This window comes from Melitaea cinxia, chromosome 6 (genome assembly GCF_905220565.1).
Source record: "Melitaea cinxia chromosome 6, ilMelCinx1.1, whole genome shotgun sequence".
Lineage (NCBI taxonomy): Eukaryota > Metazoa > Arthropoda > Insecta > Lepidoptera > Nymphalidae > Melitaea > Melitaea cinxia.
In genome coordinates this window covers 9949517-9972940 of record NC_059399.1, presented here as the reverse complement: position 1 = coordinate 9972940, position 23424 = coordinate 9949517, and the positions used below count along the sequence as shown (strand labels likewise).

General features: G+C 33.9%; 2 protein-coding genes across 2 annotated transcripts; both read right to left on the bottom strand.

Annotated features, from left to right (window-relative positions):
• Positions 1-1281: 1281 nt before the first annotated feature.
• Positions 1282-8807, bottom strand: LOC123654715 (sodium channel protein Nach-like). The gene is given in 11 exon segments (XM_045590601.1): positions 1282-1568; positions 6144-6327; positions 6798-6904; positions 6974-7112; positions 7187-7463; positions 7535-7634; positions 7700-7851; positions 7937-8114; positions 8209-8311; positions 8395-8492; positions 8587-8807. Coding segments are annotated over 11 exon segments (1671 nt in total). The 3' UTR covers positions 1282-1456.
• Positions 8808-9138: 331 nt separating this feature from the next.
• On the bottom strand, positions 9139-18238 carry LOC123654640 (adenylate kinase 7-like). Its single transcript, XM_045590535.1, has 16 exons — positions 18016-18238; positions 17517-17672; positions 16790-16932; positions 16355-16482; positions 15984-16136; positions 15816-15897; positions 15650-15736; positions 14156-14314; positions 12597-12716; positions 11939-12123; positions 11102-11193; positions 10565-10675; positions 10196-10477; positions 9770-9897; positions 9435-9593; positions 9139-9361 (listed from the first exon to the last, which is right to left on the bottom strand). The coding sequence occupies exons 1-16, from the start codon at positions 18236-18238 to the stop codon at positions 9158-9160; spliced, it is 2412 nt and encodes an 803-aa protein (XP_045446491.1). The 3' UTR covers positions 9139-9157.
• Positions 18239-23424: the final 5186 nt, after the last annotated feature.

The following is a 23424-nucleotide window of genomic DNA, read 5'->3' as shown; positions in this document are numbered from 1 at the left end:
TTTTTAAAATCATAATTTTTATGTATTATTCTTTATTTTTTCTTCTCGCAATTTGATCTGCATGGGCAAAGTAGTAGTATATATTATTGCATTACAACTTTACTAAGCTCTATTAAATTTTACAATCTCAATGTTTCTGCTAAGTAAAAAATTGCAAGCAATTTTACCAATTTGTCCTAACAGGGCCAACTAAGGCCACTATAATAATAATATATCTCTGGTCTAGAACAATATTAAATAAACCAAATGCAACAGTTAATGTCAAGTAATTTGCTTGCACTATTTGTACGTAACATAAAAAAAACCATAAAAACTATCATTAATTATCTCATGAGTAGGTATAGTATACAATAGGAGGCAAAAATATTTTAATTTGACTTACCTCAGCAAAAATGTATTTACTAAAAGCATAAAACTAGTGTGTACAGACATATATATAATTTAGTTGTAGCAAAGATATTATGAACATTAAAATTCGAATAAAATTATCCCATAAAAACAGACAATTTTAAACATTAAATATATAAAAGTAAATAAAATATATTATAATTTACATATTATACATATTTATAAAAGTTAAATTGTATATGGTTTGTTTATAAATAATGTCGTTCTAAATTATAAAGTAACGATATACAATTTTATGCTCCCTTTGGCCAACTTTGACAAATACATATTTTTGTGTAGTAATGATAATTATATTATTTTGCCTACGACTACCCAAAATAAAAATAATGGAACTAACTTGTTTTAAACGAATTATCATTTTGTATGGGATAGATTAAACTACTATTAAAAGATTATATTCTATGCAACTAATTTTTTGTGCTAAGCATTTGATTTTTTTCCTGTAGGTGCACAAATTGAATTTTAACAAAAACTTGGAATGTATAAAACATTACTGCACAAAGTGTTGATTAGAGTTCGTCCATTAATCACATCAGATTATATAATTATGTATTTGACAGAATTCTGAGAATTACTAAATTACAATATACTTTGCAGAAAAAAATACACGTTATTGTCTTAGCTCAAAAACTCACCAAATATCACCAAAGGGTTCAAAAAGTTGTTAAAACATAACGACGTGATTAATGGACGACCCCTTATTTGAACTGCATTATTGTGATTGTTTTAGACTTATTATTGTGTACGTTTATATTTCTCGAATATTTGTAACTAGTTAACTTTTTCATGGTAGTTCGATTCGAGGTTTAGTAAGAATAATGAAACAATATTAGCTGCGGGTGACCAAAATTATGAAATAAAACCATTGACTCAAAAAAAAAAATCTTTAATTTCTTTTTATCTTTTTTACTACTTTTAATAAATTACTAATTGCAAGTATAAGATGTTAAATTACTATTCCAAAAATGCGAGTATATTTTATGTTATAACAAAAATTTTATAGAATACTAGCTGACCCAGCGAACTTCGTACGTATATATATAAAAGATTATGGTAAATATTCAGTATATACAGGCGGAGGGGAATATTGCGAAGGCTGGATTTCCTTCACGCTTAGTTTAATAGGTCGTTCGCCAGGTGGCGCTGGCGGTTGCTTCCACCTGAAATTATAATTCCTTATCAACATTTAATTATTTGTTGTTCTTATAATAATTATTACAGTATATTACGAGAATGTAGTATAACTTTTTTTTGAACTAATAATTAGTACGTACGTGGTGTTTCTAACTTAGTCAATTCTGAAATTTTTAGCTTAATTTTGCCTCTTGGTGCTCATTATTAGTACCTATTATTATTTATCATTAGTATTATTGAAAAAAAAAATATTTTTGATATTATTTTATTGGTCAAAATTTTGCGACACTAACTACGTGACACTACAGAAGAATGCGCAACTACGAGGCGCCTCTATACCTGATATATGTAATAATAATAATAATAATAATACACTTTATTGTACACCAAAAACAGAAATAATACATATCAAAGAAAGAAAGAAAATATTGACAATATATTCATTAGGTACAAAGGGCGGCCTTATCGCTAAAAAGCGATCTCTTCCAGGCAACCTTAGGGCAAAGGAAATGGTCTAGCGTCAGCATAGGTGTACAAGTTACAACAAATTTATCATAAATATTCAAATAATTAAACATATACATACATACATACATACATACTATAATAGATACATAAATACATACATATATACATATATACCCACGTACATGCATACATACATATAAATACATATATGTATACATTATAATTATGAATTACTTGTACCTATACATACCTAATAATCTAAAACTAATGAACGTATTATAATTATTTATTAATTTCATCATCATCATTACAGCCTATACAGTCCACTGCTGGACATAGGCCTCCACAAGTTTACGTCAATAATAACGTGAACTCATGTGTTTTGCCCATAGTCACCACGCTGGGCAGGCGGGTTGGTGACCGCAGTTACTCGCTTTGTCGCACCGACGACGCTGCTGGCCGTCTTCGGCCTGTGTATTTCAAAGCCAGCAGTTGGATGGTTATCCCGCCATCGGTCGGCTTCTTAAGTTCCAAGATGGTTGTGGAACCTTGTTATCCCTTAGTCGCCTCTTACGACACCCACGGGAAGAGAGGGGGTGGCTAAATTCTTTAGTGCCGTAGCCACACAGCACTTATTAATTTATTGATTCCTAGTGTACACCAAAATACAGACACATATAATATGACGACGCGTTAGCGCAGCGGTAATAGCACTGGTAGTTGCGCTGGCGGCCGCAGGTTCGATCCCGCTCGCGACAGACATTTGTATCGACCATATAGATGTTAGTCGTGGTCTGGGCGTTGTGTTTGTGTATTGCATGTGTTTCCGGACCCCCAACACAGGAGGAAATCCTACTGGGGGATCCGTTGAGTGTGAAGCGTTTATTAATTCGTAGATAAAGAAAGATACAATACAAGACGTACAAAGGCGATCTTATTGCTAAATAGCGATTTCTTACAGATAACCATTGGGTACTGGACGCGATACAGTAGCAGCGGTTAGAAGTGTATAATATAATGAAAAATCAATAATAAATAACGTTAAACAAATTGTTTACATGTTTAATATTAAAAATACGAGGCATTATTAGACATAATACGTAGATATAAACTGCGATATGATAGACTTGCATAAACATAAAAAACTTATATATAAATGAATAAATATTTTAGTATATAACATATAAAACACATAGTTACACATACATACACTTATATAAATACTAATTGAGCCCGCGGCTTCGCTCGCGTTGAAATCAGTGTGTCACAAAGTTTTCCCGGCAAACTTCCAGTGCAACTCTCATCAAAATCGGCTTAGCCGTTCCGTAAACCTTCCTCTTGGAGCCTTCTCTCCATTAGTGAAACCGCATGAAAATGCATTCAGTAGATTTTGAGGAAATCGATCACATAAATTTTTGGGGACTTTGTTTTATAATACACTAACTGTTGCCCGCGACTACGTCCGCGTAAGGCGCGCGTCGTGTCAAACAAAATTGTTCGTTAAATTCGTCAGAATTATGGTATGAAATAATGTAGTCATAATATAGTATTGTAGTGTAAATATGTTTAAAATATACTGCATGCAATTTAGTTTTTAATATGGTTCTACGTAAACATATGTTACGGAATAGCGTAACGCACGCGCCACCGTGACTCCGTGACGACAGGGGTAAATAAAAAAGTATTCTAGTAACGTAAAATTTTTTTTTTTTTTTTTTGTAGTAGGTACTTATAAGTGATCAATATATGTTTCGTGAACACATAGGGTTGCAAACGCGGTTATTTTCCTTTAAACCGATCCTGCTGCACTTATGACTTACATAATGAGCGACGTATGATGCTATTTAAGGCGTTGCTTGAACAAGATTGCGTTGGAGCTTGTCTTATTGAAAGCGGTAGAGAATTCCACAGACGAACAGCATTAACAGTAAAAGAATTGGAGTAGAAGGAAGTAGAATGGGGAGGAATTTTCAGAAGCAATTTGGCTTCAGATCTAAGGGAACGTTCATGGGAATTGCAAAGAAACGTAAACCGTTCTTTAAGGTAATGATTAAAAAGTAGGATTAAAAAGAACACAGTAGAGTAGAGTACGTACGTGGGTATTCCTGCGAAGGCGAATTGGGAGCCGCTTGAGTTTACTGCGAAAATCGGAGACCTGGTCATATTTGCGAAAACCAAATATGAACCTTATACAGAGATTTTGAAGGCGCTCAAGCTTATTTAGTTGCTCCTCTTTGAGATCCAGAAAACACGTATCTGCATACCTAATCAAGGATTGGTAAAAAGTAGTGATTGGGCTTACGCAATTTTGGTCGGCAAGGGAAGAAAGTACTGGAGTCGACGGAGAGAACCGACGGCAGCAAACAATTTCCGGTTAAGCTCAGTTAATTGAGGTGACCAAGAGAGATGACGATCGAAAGGGTTTCCTAGATTTTCACTTTATCGCTAACATTCAAAACAGCATTGTTGATGACTATTCGACTAGCCACGATAACCACTTGAGACTTAGAAGGATTAACTTTTAACCCGTAAGAGTTACTCCATTTAAGAACAAGGTCCAAGTCATTATTTAATTGGTAGATCGTAAAATACTCGTGGGTAGATCAGCCAGCTTAGAATGAGTGTATATTTGAAGATCGTCTGCATACAGGTGATAGAGAGAAGATAAGTGCGTAGTTACTGAATTTATAAATAAAGAAAAAAGAAGAAGAGACAATACGCCACCTTGCGGTACGCCAGCAAATACGTTAGCCCAGTCAGAGAAAGTATCTTGAACTTACAAACGCTGCCGACTTCCATACAAGTAACTTTGAAACCAGTCAATTTCCGGTGGAGATATGTTAAAGGAACCTAACACAGACAAAACAGTATATCGAAGTCCACAGTATTAAAGGCATTAATAAAGTAAAGTAAAGCCAGAACCGTAAGTTTTCGATCGTCCATTGCGTGTCTGATGTCGTCAGAGATTTTAACAAGTGCTGTTACCGTACTATGTCCCTTCCGGAAGCCGGGTTGAAATGGATTTAGAAGATTATTTAAGGAAAGGAATGATGTCAGCTGTTGGTGAACAAGACGCTCTAGAACCTTGGACAAGAAACGTAGGATAGATATTGGACGGAAATCGGAGAAGTCAGATGGATTGGATTTCTTAGGTAAAGGAATAATATGAGCGTCTTTTCAACAGGAGGGAAAAGTACTAGATGCCAAGGAATAGTTAAACCACCATTTGAACGAAAGTTACCATTTGAAAGAAACATTATTCATAATTTGAACATTAAATGCATATTGCATACATGACGTTCTATTTACAGAAGTAAAAATATAATCAAAATTTTATGTCTCCCAACCTGATAGAAAGCAAAAAAAAAAACAACACGTGAAACCGCGAGCCATGTCTATACAAATAAATAAAATATTAGAGTGTCTGTTTATAATATTAAAATAACCGCTTTTTACTAAATGGATATGGATGTATACACGGTACATACACCAAAATACCATTTTTTGCAATTTTTTTCTGTCTGTCTTTTTATCTGTCTGTTTGTTCAGGCTAATCTCTGAAATGGCTGGACCGATTTTGACAAGACTTTCACTGGCAGATAGCTGATGTAATAAGGAGTAACTTAGGCTACTTTTATTTTAGACATTTATTTATTTTATAACTCTGCGAACTGAAAAATAACTTTTTTCTTAAATTCCACGCGCAGAAAATCGCGGACACAGCAAGTATATAATATATTTTGTTAAATCAAAAAGAAAGCAGACAAGCGAACGCTCGATCTGATTAGTAAGTAGATACCGTAGGTAATGAATTAGCTGCAACCAGGAGCATTATAAGCGCGTTACTGGCCCTATCCCCCACATTCTGGCTGCCTTACTCCCACAGGAAAACGACACTACTTAAGAGTAGTATTATTTAGATGTGCGCTTCTGTACTGTCGAGGTACTTCCCCAGTCGGGCTGCTTCAGATTTTGACACATCCTTCAGTACTTCAGTGGGTAGTCTGGAAGAGATCTAGTGATAAGACCGCCCGTTGCACACTATGTCATTTATTTTTAGGCTTTCTATTTATACAATAGTTATATGTTACTGTGTATTATGACCCATATGGTGAATAGTAAGTAACAGTTACCACGGCACTAAGCTCAAGTCGTGCGGCGGTTTCGGTCTCGCCAGACGAGCGGCGCGCTCGCGACTCAGTAGATCTTTGTCCCGCACGAGCGCGCAACACGCTCGCAGTGTGAAGAAGTAGATTAGCTCTACTCCGGATAGCAGAGAGAACCCGAGGAACAGGCCCGCTATACCGCCGAATGAAACTAACGCACGATAATTTAAAATTACGTATATTTTGTAGCTTATATGTACTTCAAAAAGCAGATAAATCCGACTTCAATTATATCGACAAGTAATACAACGTAGGTGGACGAAAAAATAGTCAAGTAAATACGTATTATCAAAGATTACTCCAAAAGTTGTAATCAGTTCTCGATGAAATTTAAATGTGACCACATTCTAAACATCGGCTATCGATTAAATTAAAAATCATCAAAATCGGTACACCCAGTACTAACTAAATATATAACGAATTGAGTAATCTCCTCCTTTTGTATGTCTGTATTTTAGAATTTAGCAATTTCGATAGATTTTTAGTCTAAGCATATTTTTGTACTTTGTATTATAAAATTTCTAAAATTCAGGAAGAATTTTGAAACTAACATCATATAAACCTTAACTAATTTAAACACGTAACTAGGTATCTATTATATAAAAATTTATAAAATAGTACCTAAAAGATCGACCCAACCAAAAAGCACCTCACGTTTATATCGCACCATTGGCCAAGACACAAATTCAACTTCTAAGGAATTTGTTGCAGTTGGACCTTTGCTCGCGCTGGAAAATGTGAAAGTTGAAAAAAAATTTTTTTTGCTCAGACATAACTACTAAAAATAATAAACTTACTCAATTTGTGTAAGTTTTTCAACTTCGTACACCGTGTGTGAACATCCTAGTTCACACGAACAACGAGTTACGTCAGTTATAACGGAAGCGTATTTTGCTATACATTCCAATTCCTTTACAGTACAATGTCTGTAACCTTCTGTAATTTTTAAGGAAATAATACAAATTATGAAAATAGATTTTAACTATTTTAAAACGTTTAAAAATGTTTACCGATAAGAGGATAGAAATGCGGAACGCATTTGCAGAAAGACTGACACTGTTGCATACGACATTGCCTCATACACGCCGTGTACGTGTAAATATTAGATGTTTCTAGACGTCGCTCATCGATAAATATACACCTTCTTTGACGGATTGAAAGTTGCCGCGCATCCTCTGTAGTGTAAGTGTGTTTGACTGAAAAAGATACTTTCTCGACCCGACGGTCCCAAGAGTGTTGAGAGTTTTGTTCTAAACCAGCCATTTCTTCAGTGGAATGTATATAAATCTACAATGCAAATATTCGAATGATTCCGAAAAGATATTAAATACAAAAAAAAAAAAATAAAAAGAACATACTTCGATTGTAGTATCATTACGGTATGAGTTAAACAAAAACGACCATTTCGCATCGGTTTCATGAATGAATGCTTCCGTAAATTGCTCAGTTTGCATTTGCCTGAAAAATAATATTTAGTATCATCATTTAAAAACGTACAAAAATTTTGTACCTGTATATGGGACTGTTACCATGGCCAAGTCTTTTCAGCATGTCGTGAATTGTATGCGTAACAAAAGCCCATTTCCGTAAATACGGGCACCAGTAAAGCACAGCATTCTTCCGAATCACCTTTCCATTCACAGTCATAAAACAAAGATTCACAGCGCCTGACAATCTTAAACAAAAAAAAACTGGATTAAAATTTAAACCAAATTATGGAGTCCATTCTTTTAGCATTGTATTATAACTCAAAACCCTACATTAAAAACTGCATCTTTGGATTTGATGGCTGGCTCTGGACCTTCGTTTGGAACTTTTCCGACGAGATCAGGATTATTGACAAATTCAAAAGCTCGGTCAGCTATAGACTGATAACTGAGAGTTGCTAGCCATCGGAGCATTTTGTCAGCATTTGCTGGAGGATCGGAACCCCATACGCTTTATTAAACAATATACAAAAAACGTGAATTAATAACATAATTATAAAAAATTAAGTCAGTAATCTTTAAAAAATATAAAGCTAAGTTTTTACTTTGCAATATATTTTTGCAACAATTCCTCATCCACAGGATTTATATCGCAAATAGTGACTGCTGGGAAGGGCACGTCCCAGTTGTGAAAATCTGTGTCCAATCCTGAAAGTTAAAGCAGTTATGTAGTTTTGGACGACATTACTATTTAACACAAATCTGTATGGTAATGTACAAAATATACTCGCCTGTAATTGTAGGATTTGTCTGAAATTTTTCCCACAAACTCACGATAATGATACATGTAGCAACAGCTCCTACAGCAGTAAAACTAAACCACATGAACCTGCCATTTAAAAAGTAACAATTATAATAACAAAATCCTAAAATTCGTGGTACAAATTATAATATGAGAGTTAAATGTTTAAACTTTTACGCACTTCTCACAGAATGGGCGCTCTTTTTCTGCAATATATCTGACACCATGTAAAGTTGAATTATTGAAAAACTCAGTCGTTTGGTGACGCAAGCTTGTTGCTAATAATGATAACGGCCCATCATTTGATGATTTAGCTTTGATATGTGGTTGCTTAATCCAATTATTACGGTTTCTTAGACCGCGTAGATCATGTTTCGGTGCTTTTTGAGGATACACCTTCATGTTATTAGTTTAAAACAGACCAGCTTAGTTAAGCGCACAAACGCAAGTAAATACGGTGATATGTGACCTCGAATGTTAAATCACGCAAGCTAAGATACTATCGAAAGTATTGATCCCTTAATTAAGCATAATGACTGTAATTTCTACTCGTGTAACGATCTAGTATTTACGAACGGAAACAAAACTGAGTTTTAGTAAAAACTTGAGCCTACAGGTTCACATCACATAATTTGTATTTACAAGTATACACAAGTGTAGTAAACGCACATGGCAATTATAAACTTAAAGATAATAAAATTTTAAGTTTTAATCATATAGAAGAATTCAAGATACATAATAAATTATATAAACTACAAGGCGCTCATGCTGTTAATTTTCTTTTTAGGTTTGAATTCGAAATCAACTTCAGGTGGTAGTAAAGGTTCTATTTTTATATCTAAGTCCTTTAGCGCATCGTCAAGTATTTTTATTTTTCCTAGTAATTTTTCAGCTTGAAGATTATAACCTGGTTCTAGCATTTTTCCAGTTGGGTTTATCTTGAATAAATATTCAGCCTGTAACAGAAGTTTATATCATCCTTTACTGTTCAAAATAACTATTACAATTTCGTAAAAAAAGAAAACATACTAGAAAATCTATAGGATCATCTGGACGTAGCTTAGCAACTTCTAAAAGCGCAGTGGTAAGCGTTGGAAAGATATTGTTCACGAGGTAGTTCCTCAAGGGCTCGCTTGCTGCAGCTAAAGCAGCCTCCTCTTCCTCCCTCATCAACGCATACAACTCAGACTAGGAATGAAAGACGAAAGAGAAAGCATTAATATTTTATATTGTTCAATAATTAAACGTAGCGTGGAAAACATTTTAAAGTTTCATTATGATAATTTAAAATAAACAGGGCTTAATCATTTTCAGTGCCATAAAATGTCAGTGTAACAGAAAACAAAACATTAAAACTATCATACCCAATATTCCATTTTTTCCTCTCGTTCTTCTTGCATTTTTTTCTCCAGTTCTTTCATTGCCTTTGCTTCTTTCGCTTGTAGAGTTTCCAGTTCTTGTTTTTCTTTTTTCTCAGCTTCTTCGATTTGTGCTAAAATGGTTGGAATATTGCTTTTTTTAAACAAAAATGAGACAAGTAACAAAAAGCTATGTGTAGTAGATTAACGATTGTTATTAGGTAGGTAAATTTTAGCTGATAAATAATGATGACGCTTTTTTCCAGTTCTCCTCTGTTATGGTACATTTATCTAGTTTTATTTGTTTATTAATAATACGAATTTTAATACACCTGATTCAATAGAAATTATCACCACCATCCTTTTTTGTAAGAAATACTATTTACTCATAAAAATGGGTTGAATATATACCAATCGTTTTTAACTCCTTACCGATAAGTTTCCCGTAACGGCACGGGCGTCCCATTCGTAACGTAACTGAAGCAAACGCGGCTTTCATTCCATAATCTGCATGTTCTTTAACATGTATTACTAAAGGATGTATATCAAGTTCATCAAAAAAGTTAAGCATAGTTGTATCACGAGTGTCACCAGCCCTGAATTCACTGAGACGTTTTAGAATAGTTTCTTCATCTAGTCGAGAATCATCTTCGGGCTGACGCATTGCTTTTTCGCATATAAATTCATCTGTAGCTTCTAATGTCACAACAATCTCTGCAATTGCAATTTTTTTGCACCAAAATATTATCACAATTCCCATTCTGTGTTAAGAAAAGTGTGTATTCATATCAACAACTATACCTGGTAACATTTTTTTAAGAACGTTATTATATAGATCAATGTCTTCATCGAATTGATCTTCCTCATTTTCTTCTTCTCCTTCTGCATCTTGCTCATCTCCCTTTTCGAATACTACATGACGATAGCAAAGTTTTTATTGTTCATATAAACTCAATACCCTTACGATATTTAAATAGTTTGACATTAAATAAATAATTGAAAAAAAAGGTAATATAGGTAATACCTTTACATAAAAACTTTTTACATGCAGGAATAGAAAAGAAATATAGGTTACTTATGCTACATTAATTTTTATTGATTTAATGAATGTAGGTAAGCATTAGCCCAAATTGCTTAATTTAACATTAATGTTTAAGTTATACAGACATACAAAGCCAATCATGGGCGCCGATTAACTTACTCGAGTCCACCGGAAATTATCATCACGAAGACTGAGTTGTACAGTACATTATAACAAACAATATTAAATGCTAAAATATGAATAATGCCACTAAATAGTTATTAATCTATCTGTCTAATATATTGTATAATTCCTACATGTCGAACATTGTGCTAGGTTAATCGGAAAACCATCGAGCACCCATCCTCTGTTCAAAGCTTCGTTACTAAGTAGCCGACGACGTACATACCTATTAAAAATTAATTAATAAAATATGAGGTAGGGCACAGCACAAAATTTCCTGTTCAAAATATGTAGCAGCCCGACTGGGGTACAGAAGATCACAGCAAAATAATACTGTTTCAAGCAGTGTTGTGCTCCTGTTGGCGAGTAAGGTGACCAGAGCTCCTGGGGGGAAGGGATAGGGTCGGTAACGCTTGCGATGCTTCTGGTGTTGCAGACGTCTATAAGCTACAGTAATCGCTTACCATCAGGTGAGCCGTACGCTTATTTGCCGACCTAGTTACATAAAAAATATATCCTTATAATAACTGACTTAATTCGGCGTATTTAAAGTTTTAATTAGATTTAATTAGTAGGTACGTATTATATTTTTTTAAACAACCGCTGTGGTGTTGGTAGTTGTGCTAGTAGTCGCCTAAACACTCACGGTATACGGGTTCGATTCCCGCTCGGGATTCATATTTCATTTGCACAAAAAAAATTTCAGGTTTGGATGTATGTTCTTTATAGTTTTCAAACCGTGCCTCGGAGAACACGTTAAGCCGTTCATCCCTTTTGTTATCATAAATGGTTGATAGCGATCGTTACTCGCAGTAGGGAACATATCTGCCAACCTGCAGTGGAGCAGCATGGTGGATTAAGCACCAATCCTTCTCCTGCATGGAGAAAGGCCTATGCCCAGCAGTGCGATGTCACAGGCTTAATGTGATTTTTTTTTATCATATTATCATGCGATTATTTTATATACTGACGTTAATATTTCTTCATCAGTCAAATCTCGTCCCGAATTCAAAATAGCATGTGTCAGTTTTGCTTCGTCTTGAATTATATTATCATCTTCCTCATCAACGTCATTGGCTACAATGTCATCATCTTCCGCGGTTGATTGATCGAGTTCAGCAGTCTCCCCTACTTCCCAGTGTTTTATCCGCCACGTCTGAAGACATTTCATTTTACCAATTTAGTTTCGAGTTTTATGAAAACTGTTTATAATGTAAGTTCTCAAAACTATAACATAATGTAATAGCAGTAGACAGTAATGACAGTATAATTTCTATAAAAGCTACCTCATATATAATTATACATCGTATTAGTTCGGTATGGATTCAATCATTGATGACAATTCTGGTGTAGTGGTGTAAAAATGTTTATGGCAATTACATAATACATATCTATCATAACATATCTGTGATCGATTAAACGTTTGATTCTGTCTTGGGTGTTTGTGCCTAGTCCGGGGATTCCTATCAGAATCACGTGATAAAAACTACCAAAGTAGGAATTATGTGTAACACATCCTAGGTAAATAAAGGCCAGTTATATATTATAAGAAGTTCTGGGTCAACTTTGCTTTCGAAATAAAAGTAAAGTACAAAAAACTTTTTTTTTTAAGTTAGTTGGATAGCTAACCAAATCTTCCAATAAGTCCTGGGCAACAGTCTCAGCTGAGACATAAACAAGACCGTACGCTTCGCATATCAACTTAGATAGTGTTGTTTTACCCACAATCGGCGGTCCATGCACAATTACCTGTTTGTTTATTACAATTGTTTAATCATGAATAAAACATATCGGAATATTGTATCGCTCAGAAGATACATAATTTGTTTAATACAGAATGAAATGTAAGTACCACTATAGTCATTTTTTTAACAAACGAGTAAAGAAAATACTTTATTGCGTTGTTATTGGTCCACGTAAATCAATATAAAGTCCATTTCACACAAACGCTGTAGTTACATGCACACTTAGTTGACTCAGCGACTACCTGCGCATAGCACGTGTTTTAGTGAGTGAACAAGACGATATTGTTTGTGCATGAGTCACGGGTGACATGTTTCCTGTAGTTAAGCGTACTATTAAGAGCCCTTTGCAATATACAGAAAAACAAATTATGTCCAATTTGTTTAAATCATTTAAAGATTCTGATTGTAGTGTCAAGTTCAATAGGAATTCATGTCTCTGCGGTGTACATGGTAAACATACATGAAATCCGGTGGACTACCAAAATAACCGAACAATAAAAGAAGTCGCTTAGTATCATTGTCACTTGTTTGGGCTCAAGTGACATGACAGAAAATAACAGATATAACCAAGATCGAAACAAAAATGTACCAGATTATACACTTATGTAGAAAATATATTAGCGCAGTTTATTATTCACGTGTCAGAAAGTTCATCAGAAGGCGATGACGATAGTTCTAAACATTACAAGAATTATAAAATAAATACTTTATTTAGAAGTTCTTGTGCATAATATATTCTATTGTTTTATTATTTATTTATGAAATTTTTTAAATATTTATATACCTATAAAATAATAATAAGTAGGTAAATAAGTGTGACGCCGCGTTGGTGCAGCGGTCACAGCCATGGATTGTACCTGTTGCGCTGGCAGTAGCGGGTTCGATCCCCGCACATGACAAACATTTGTGTTGGTCATACAGGTGTTTGCCGTGGTCTGGGTGTTTGTGCAGTCCTAGTGGGTCTCCCCACTGTGCCTCGGAGAGCACGTTAAGCCGTCGGTCCCGGTTCTTATCATGTACACCTGATAGCGATCGTTACTCATAGTAGGGAATATATCCGCAAACCCGCATTGGAGCAGCGTGGTGGATTAAGCTCTGATCCTTCTCCTACATGGTGAAAGAGGCCTATGCCCAGTAGTGGGATATTACAGGCTGAAGCGAAATAAATATTAAGTTTGTCTAAGTCAATCAGTAAATTTTAGAAGTATCTATTCGTATCTATATTTTAGAAGTATATATATGAACGGGTTTTTACAATTTCAACGACAAGAACAAAGGCATTGGTCCCACCCCCTAACAATGACACGGAAATGTGCGAGAGACATAGTACTCGTTTATTAAAAAGCAGACTATAGTGTTATAACTAAAAGATTTAGATAAACAATGTTTAAATAGAAATTAGTAATATTGCCCTAGTAAGTACTGATTTTGTTAAATTATCACCTTAAATGGTTTCAAGCCCCTTTCTTTTTTAAATCGTTTCATTAAAATAGGAACGTTTTCTTGAAAAGATAATTCAGATGTCCATTGCAAACCCATTGTTTCCACAATAAATGTGGGCTCCATGTTGAGATTTAAAGTCATAAAATCAAATATTCTTTGCTAGAAATTAGTATGCAGTTTGAGTTGATATAAATATTAGTAACCCGTCTTGCAATGGATTAAATTATCACATTATTTCGAAGTAAAGGATTTTGAAATAAAGATTTATTATTGTTTACTTTATTTCAATATTTTAAACTATTATAAATTTTAAAATATACTTATAAAAAAAAAATAGTAGTCCTCCGGTGGTACGTTGAAGCACAGGCCGCTGATAGTTAAGCTTCTTCCTGCTGTCTGTGTGCTTAGATCTTTAAAACTACGCAACAGATTTTGATGCGGTTTTCTTTAGTTAATAGAGTGATTGCAGAGAAAGGTATTATACATGCAAAATATAGTAGAGGAACACTGATAGTTTTTGCAACCGTGCGAAGCCAGGGCGGGTCGCTAGTATTTGTATTATATATACCTATATATGTTTATAGAGAAAAAATGTAGCAGTCGGTTGTTACTTATAACACAAGCATTAGGTAAGTTTCCTACTTCAGGAACAGATGACCGTGTGTTGTATATATATATTTTTATTTATTTACCTACTTATATAAATAATACAATAAATTTACACATACTTATACATATAAATATAAGCGCGGGAGGATTACGCCCCGGCAGGGATATCAAACAGCCGGGCGTTAGGGCTGTAGGGTGAGAAATCAGCGGACAATCCTTGTCTCTTCTGGATTCTGGCTGCGAGTGAACCGTCCCGGATCCCCAGTTGCCTCAGCTGGTGAGCGAGGTTAACCGGGATCAAACCGTTAATAGATATTATAAAAGTGATGATTTCAGCGGACCTCATATCCCACATGTCGACAATCTCGTACGCCAGATCCAGATATTTACCTCTTTTCTCTGTTTCGCCTTTCACGGGGTTCTCGTCATGCGGGACGGTGATGTCCAAGAAAAACACCCTCGACCGTGCCTTGTCCAAACACCACGATAATAGGCTTGTTAGCCAGTATCGTTCTGTCTGTGATGATAGGCAGGTCCCAGTTGAGCCGGACATCGTCACGTTCGAACACTGACATAGACGAGTATGTCATATGATTACGTACGCTTGATTATGTCTGTGCAAGTACTTAGTGTTAGTAAGCGCGGAACTACCCAAAAGCTCCTGTCTGAGTGACCGGGATGACTACAGGCTAGACAGAAGTCTGGAGGGCTATTCTTCAGGATTTGCTTTCGGTAGTTGTTTGTCTTAACCACCTGATATTGTATTGCACAGACACAACGTACAGTTTCCGCAAAGAGGTCCCCGAATCGCAGCCACTGTAGGGAGGCCTTATTCTCCACGTGAGGCGAGAATTATTATTATTATTAAGATGAAAAACAGCTTACGTCAATATCAGGGATAAGAAATCCATCTTCTTGTGGAATACACTTAAACATTCCTGAGCCTACAATTCGTCCCAAAGATTTTATTATCTGCGAAACATTTAAATTCGATTTATTTACATCTTTTTTGTTTCTACCTATAACGGTTATTTTTAATTAAAACATTAACCTCTCTTTGTTTAGTGATGGTCTGTTCAACGGCAAGAATATAAAGTTTCTTTGGAAAGTCCGATACCAAATTATATACAATCCTAAAAATCACTTTTAATCACTTTGTTTAATAATTTTATATACAGATATTAAGTATAAAATTAATTTTCCTAATTGTCATACTAACTGCGCTAAGTCCTGCACATTTATAAGTGGAATAACGTTTGAACCTCGTCCTAATATGGGTAATAGTCGCTCGCATTCCCAAGCTTTTTGAAACCAGAAGAATAACACATCCTCGCGACCACCGTATGTCAGTCCCGATGCGACAACGACAGCCCTATGTCAATTTTATGCCATTAATTTGATTTTTATCCCATGGGATAAAATTTATAAGTATACTTAACGATTAAAATTTATGAGTATACTAAATATTAAAATTAAATTCCACTGATAGAATGTTAAATTTTAGTTTATACCCACCTACACCCTCAAAGGTAAAAATTAAATCTTAAGATTAAAAATTAACCCAATTCAGCCAAGAAAATTGTCACTAACCCAATTTGTTTTTTATATTTTCTCGCTATGCCAATAACCTCATTTTCGACGTCGTAATGCATTTTATAATTTGGATGTGGTTTTCTTTTACGAAAATCAGTCTCTATAAAAGGCATGTCCGGTGTATCCTTTAATAAGTAAAGAATATAAATTTCATTTGAAAAAAAAAAAACAAAAACGAGTCTACGACTGAAGTGAAACTTCTTTAGCTTCATCTAACTGATTCGCCTCACCCGATCACAATTTTCGTAAAGCTCTAGTCACGCATTCACCAGCTTACTCACCAAGTCAAGCGTGCGCAAAGAAGTTTTACTTCCATAAATAGCTTCCAAAGCTATGAGCATGTTTATTATTTCAGAAAAGCTTTATCTTAAGTAGAAGTATATTGTTAAGTTCGACTATGATAAAAAAGTGGCAACATTTTTTATAACTAACCGGGTCTAATGGTTTTGTAACGGCCCAAGTCATTACGGTCGATACCAATATCAGGTATCGTTTTTTATATTCGCTTGGCTTTCCGTCATCATTTGAATCAGTGGCATGAACCGGTGTTTGTTTTTCAAACAGATCTTTTAATACTGCAAGATATATTTTCAAATAATTTTTAATAATAATTTGAATAAACGATTATTCGCTTTAGCCTGTAATATCGCACTGCTGATCATAGGCCTCTTTCTCAGGGTAGGAGAAGGATCAGAGCTTAATCCACCATGCTGCTCCAATGCGGGTTGGCGGATATATTGCCTACTATGTTTAACGATCGCTATCACGCGATATTACGTTTCTTACTTTCGCCGTAATTAAAATCTGGTTCAGAAATAAATAAATATTTGACACTCCAAAATATCTTTTTTTAAGTTATATATCCACAGGCTTATAATGCCCGTGCTTTTATTATTCCATATTTTTTACTCCACAATGTTTGTCAACAGTCGCTCTGGTAGAACTCGGCGATCCATTTAACACACGACGAACACCGAACCAGGATAAATTTTTGTTTTGTGTGTACCTATCATGAGCGGTGATAGAACTCGTAACCACCTTATGGAAGAAATCTCGTAAATCTCATATAAACATGGACAAATGCAGTTAAAACCACAGTAAACTTGGCAAGTCACATATTTACTACCATAAACAAACTAACGAATATTTACATACTAACATTTAACGTAATCCATAGCTAGCTTTAACTCGTCTTTAGAGTAGCTTATATCAAAGACAACCGTTCCACAAGCGAGCATTTGGGACAAACAGTCGGCTCTAGAAACTATACGGGCGACGTTATCCACAGATTTGACCTTGGGGTCGATAACGGTACCTAAGAAAAAGCCGGTTAATACAACATTACCATAAATTAGGATAAAGTTCTAGATCTATTAAAATTTTATATCATCTACGAATTCCGAGATCTGAGTTAGCGTTAGTGAAGTATATACGTTTGAATTTCTTGTCTTTCCAATATTTTAAAGCTCTTATTGATTTATTTATTCTACATCAAAATACAGACGCATAAATAAAGTTGGTACAACTCACGATGTAAAATGGCGAGCTTATCGCTAAAGATGGATTTCTTCCAGATAACCTTTTAACTCTTTCATAGATAGTAAGTGTAGATATGAAATATAAATTGAAATAATATTAAGTGATTCTTTATTATTTACCTATAATTTCGTACGGTTGTTCTGGTGGCTGACTTAATGATTCCATATCCTCGCCAATTACAGTTTGTGACGATTGCTTGTTAGAAGAAGTTGCACTTTGTTCTAACACTTTAGAAATTTCCTTCAAAAAGTATTCTCCATGATAGGAATCCAAATTATTAATAAAATACCGTTTAAAAGAGAATTGTTGCTGTAAATTAGAAGATGATTTCTCTGAAGACATTTTATCTTCAAATGAATGTAGTTTTATATTCTCTTTTTCCACGTTAATGTGAATTTATTTTTTTAATCTGACATAAAAAAGGACATTTTTTTTTCAATTTAATTTGACTGCTTTTCTCACAGCCAGCTATTTATTATATTTTTTTATTTTCATCGCAATAAATAAAAGGTAATTTTAATAAGACAAAAATGAGTATTAATATAATTATGTATACATTTATTATTTTGTCATAAAAGAGTAACATAAAGTGTAGCTTAAACTTAAACATTTAGATATAATATATGTGTAACCTAAAATACAAAGATAATACCGAAACGTGTTATAATATAATGTATTGATAAAAACAAATATTTACAAGAATTCAACATAAATTCACTTGTCTTAAATAAAAAGAAATTCCTTTATTTATATCAATCACAAAGTATATTTATTAAAGAATAATGATAAAAATATGTTGCAAGTTAAAAATTACTGTTTCGAAGATTTTTAGTTATTAACTTTACTACACTCGCGTGCAACTGAATCGACTCAAGCCGTATATTGGTATAAAAGTTCGATTTTTAGAAAAATGGCTTATCCGATTTTCTTGTTCTTTTTTTTGTTTGAAAGCCTAATGTTTTCTCTTAAAAAATGCTATCCTAATGAGAAAAATCGGTTGAGTATTTATTGATAAAATTTAATTTGACAGAAATGCATAAAAAATGAAGAAAAATTAAAACAACAATATAATGAATAAAAAAATTATTTTTGATAGAAGTAAAGAAAATTAAAATTTTCAATACTTTGTATTGCCTCCCCTAGCTTTTATAACGGCTTGCATGCGATTTTTCATTGATTTTATCACTTTTTTGATAAAATCTTGAGGTATCGTATTCCATTCTTCCTCTAGCGTAGTTTTGACTCGACGATGCTTGATGGAGCCGTATCTCTAGCTCGCACCCTCCGTTTGAGCTCATCCCATAAATGCTCAATGCAATTCAGATCAGGACTGAGGGCTGGCCACATCATCGTCTCAATATGCACCTCTTAAAGAAACTGGCGAGTAACACTTGCTGTATGACACCGAGCATTATCATGCATCAATAGAAAATCTTCTCCTATGTACCCTGCATAAGGTACAACATGATCGAGAGGAATGTTTTCCGCGTACTTTTGAGCTGTTAGACCACCACTCCGACCACCGACAGGCACGAAAACAAGCTCGGTCTTCCCTTCATATGATATTCCAGCCCACATCGTGACTGAACCACCGCCATATGATACTGTTTCAGCGAAACAGCATCGCGATAACTGTTCCCCTGGACGCCTGTATACTCGGTCTCTTCTGTCATTGCCATGGAGACACATTCTGCTCTCATCAGTGAACAGGATGGAGTTCCATTGCTCAATAGTCCAATTGAGGTGTTCACGAGTAAATTAAAGTCGGGCTTGACGGTGACCTGCGGTCAGTTTCGGGCCTCTGGCTGGCCGTTTAGGAGTTAAATTGGATTTGTTCAGCCGTCTTCTAATTGGCCACTGACTGACAGCCACTCTTCGAACCCTTCTGAGCTCCTGTTGCACATCAACGTCCGTGAGATAACGATTTCTCAACGAAGTTGAGACAATGGAGCGGTCGTCCGTCTCAGATGTGCTCCGGTGTCTATTGGTTTGTGGTCTCCGAACGAAGCCACCAGTCTCTTGAAACCTTCTGTATACTCATGAAACAGCTGATTGGCTCATGTTAAGTTTACGAGCGACTTGCCTTTAATTATGGCCCGCTTGCAACAAACCTACAACTTAGACCGCTGCTTCTGAGGTAGTGTCCATTGGATCGCGATTAAAATACTGGGAGCTTAAGGAGATGTGTACCTGTCAACGTCTGACGAGTGATTGATAAGAAATATGGGTCACGTGAGCTCTTATACATGATTTAGTCTCGCAACTCATGGGTACCGCAACGGGTAATTTCTGTAACGCTCATGTTTGACCGTATTTATTTCGAAAGTTTTTTCATTGTTTATTTGAAAATGGCTATATTTATGAAAAAAAATATATGTCTTTGGAATAAAAAAAACTTTTACAAAAATCGGATAAACCATTTTCCGAAAAATCAAACTTATATACCAATATACGGCTTGAGTCGATTCAGTTGCATGCGAGTGTAGTAGTTGCTCTTTTAAAATAGAAAACAAAATGTACTGGAATTTACATATAATTTCTTAATTAGATTATTTTATTTTTTAAATATATAATCAGTATCGAATTGGTATTGAATACAGTTTAAACTTCATTCTTATAGTTGTGTCATGACTATAAAGTTCAGTAAATGTCAATTTCATGTAGACTGTTATCCGTTAAAAAAAAATAATAATTTAAGTGACGCTTTATCAGCAGGATAGAAAAACTGTTATACTATCTCTATACTATACCATATCCTAATTTATACAACAGAGCTTGTTACATAAATTAACCAAATTCTTATACTTCTACCCTGCTGTTTAACTTCCTTCTATTGGCTAAAATTTCTCATAATATACAAAACAAAATAAAATTGTATGTATCTCTTTTGTATGTCCAAATAACATAGGTATTTGATCACAATGATAGATCTACTGAGTAAATACATTTGATTTATTGATGGTTTTAGTGTTATTATTATATAATTGTTGTTGTAAATTACGAAATGATAACGAAATTCAATATTTAAAATGCATTCAAATCTTATAGGTTTGATCATCTACCACACTGAACAATCTCAACAGTATTTTTTCATCCCAACTAACATAAGTGAAATGATTTGCGTGAAATTGACACAACTAAAATCCATACAACGTAGAATTTAATTGACGACCGTTATCATACTATCGATTGTCGAGCGTGAGCGTTCCTCCATTTTTTAGCTTTTGTCTATATAACGTCGCAAACACCGCGTACATCCACCTTTATATCTTGCCTTATTAGTATAAGGCTGGAAAAATGTTCATGCTCGACAAACGCATGTTTGACAACGGCCTAAGCATGTTGTGTTTTTTTTTGTCCAATAAAGACAAAAACTAGTGATAAGTACAATATCAGGATAAATACCATAAAATATACTCTTATAATCTAATTTGAAATAATGGACGGTAAGAAATCGATATGTGTATTGGATTTCCGAGCACCACACAAATAATATTTCGGCCATAAGTCAAGGTTTCAACATTTCTATTAACTTTTTAAAAATTTAATTATTATCTCAAAACTAATTAACGTGCTTTATAAATAATTAGTATAGCGAATAGTATTAGCAACGTTTAAGAATTGCTAATAATATTCACATTTTTTTTAGTCTCTATTTCATAATTATATCTGACTCTACCGATACAAATTTTAAAAATAGATTGATAATAAACACAATTGTTGTAAAGAACATTTTTATTATTATTATTACATAATAGTTGCCCGGACTGACATTGTTCTGTCAAAAGTTTATAGTAAAAATCATTTTTTTTTATTAAAACCTTCCGTGGCCTGAAGGAACATGCAAAAAAAAAAGATGAATTGGTCAAGCCATTCTCAAGTTATGCGCTTAGCAACATTCATTTTTATTTATATAAAAGATTCATAATAGTGTAAGAGATTTATGTATGGCACCTCAACATTTTTAATATATTTAATACTGTTTAATATTTATATTCATTGTACTATTAGTAATTCGATGTTAAAATCATTGAGGAATATACGATGGTATAAAAAAAAAAAATGAACATATTTATAATACTTGATAAGTACCCTACACGAAATAATACAAAGTACCATTAAGTACAATACAGATACAATACAATACATATATATAGTATAGCACAATACAATATATTAAGTACAATATATAAACAGATAGATACGGATCTAACTCTATCTCATCTAATTGTTCTTTCCAATCATTTTCTGCTAGTCATATTTATTGTAAGTTTGATTTTCATAATGAAAAATCCAGAAAATTTTTAGAAGTATTATATAAAGCGTAATAGTTGGACTCAAAAGTACCTAGCTTAAAAAATAGCACCTATCTACTCGTTTATACTACCGGGAATGGAGTAGTATAAATATAACAAAAGGAATCGAAGTACAATAACTACACCAATAAACAAACAATACATATATTCACGACAAGAAATAACGTCGAAAAACTGGTTCGATTAATAATTGAATTCAGGTAATTTTGGCCACTTTTAAATGCACAACTATATGCATACAGTTTAGACGGTCCATATTTGTATATTTCGTTTAAAAAACTTTTACACAACATCAATATAATTATAAATATGGTGATCGAGATCGATCGACTACTCGAGTAGGCTACGATTAAAAAAAGTATTTTAAGTGATATCCCCGGTTATAAACGTTTCACATAAGTTACAATAATAACTTAGGATTATATATTAAAAGGAGATAGGGACTTTTGGGCCAAAATTTAATGAGTAGAGATATGATTTAAAAAATTGGTCATATTTTTTTATTTTAAAATATAAAATATCAGCTTAATTCTGAATCTGGAAGCGGAGAAAATTGAGAAAGATAGTTTTCGTCAAATTATGTGGGTATCGATTCAACTATAATCGATTACAGAATTCAAAAAGAAAATGTTTGCACTAGTTAATTAACTCAACGTATTTAGATGCCCAATTAAAGCTGTAAACAATAAAGTGCATTTAAAAAAGTTACATTAATAGTGAAAATATCAATTAATATCTGATAAACCAAAATGGTTATCGATTTCGTATCGATTTAAAATTAATCATATTTTTAATGATAGCTTTGACAGCTGACTGACAGTAATACTGTGTCCGTCACTCGTTTCGTGTTAACTGTTTTCCGATGCACACTGAGTCCATTCCTGATATTTATTTATGGTTTCAAGTGTATATCAATATTTATAATGAGTTTTCAAACATTCTTCACTAAATATAACAAACATTAGTGCTACAAGAACTTAGTAATCTGGTTTTTTTATAGACATTGTAACATAACCTCATTTTTACAAAAAGTTTAATAACTCCACTCTTAGATAGCCAAAATATAAATAATTTTTAGCGAGGGATCAATAAGGCTAAATGCATTAATTGGTACCATTTTCATTTCATTACATTTTGGCCCAAGAATGTATGGAATCGTATCCATCTCCTTTAAATAGTATGTTTAGACTAGGAATATCCAAAAAAAATATT

Excerpts from the sequence above, each read along its gene's own strand:
- LOC123654640 (XM_045590535.1), bottom strand. The coding sequence starts at position 18,238 with ATGTCTTCAGAGAAATCATCTTCTAATTTACAGCAACAATTCTCTTTT. Across the intron at positions 12,124-12,596 it reads AGGACTTATTGGAAGATTTG|ACGTGGCGGATAAAACACTG; the intron begins GTTAGCTATCCA and ends AAATGTCTTCAG. Across the intron at positions 9,594-9,769 it reads AGGAAAAAATGGAATATTGG|TCTGAGTTGTATGCGTTGAT; the intron begins GTATGATAGTTT and ends TTTCATTCCTAG.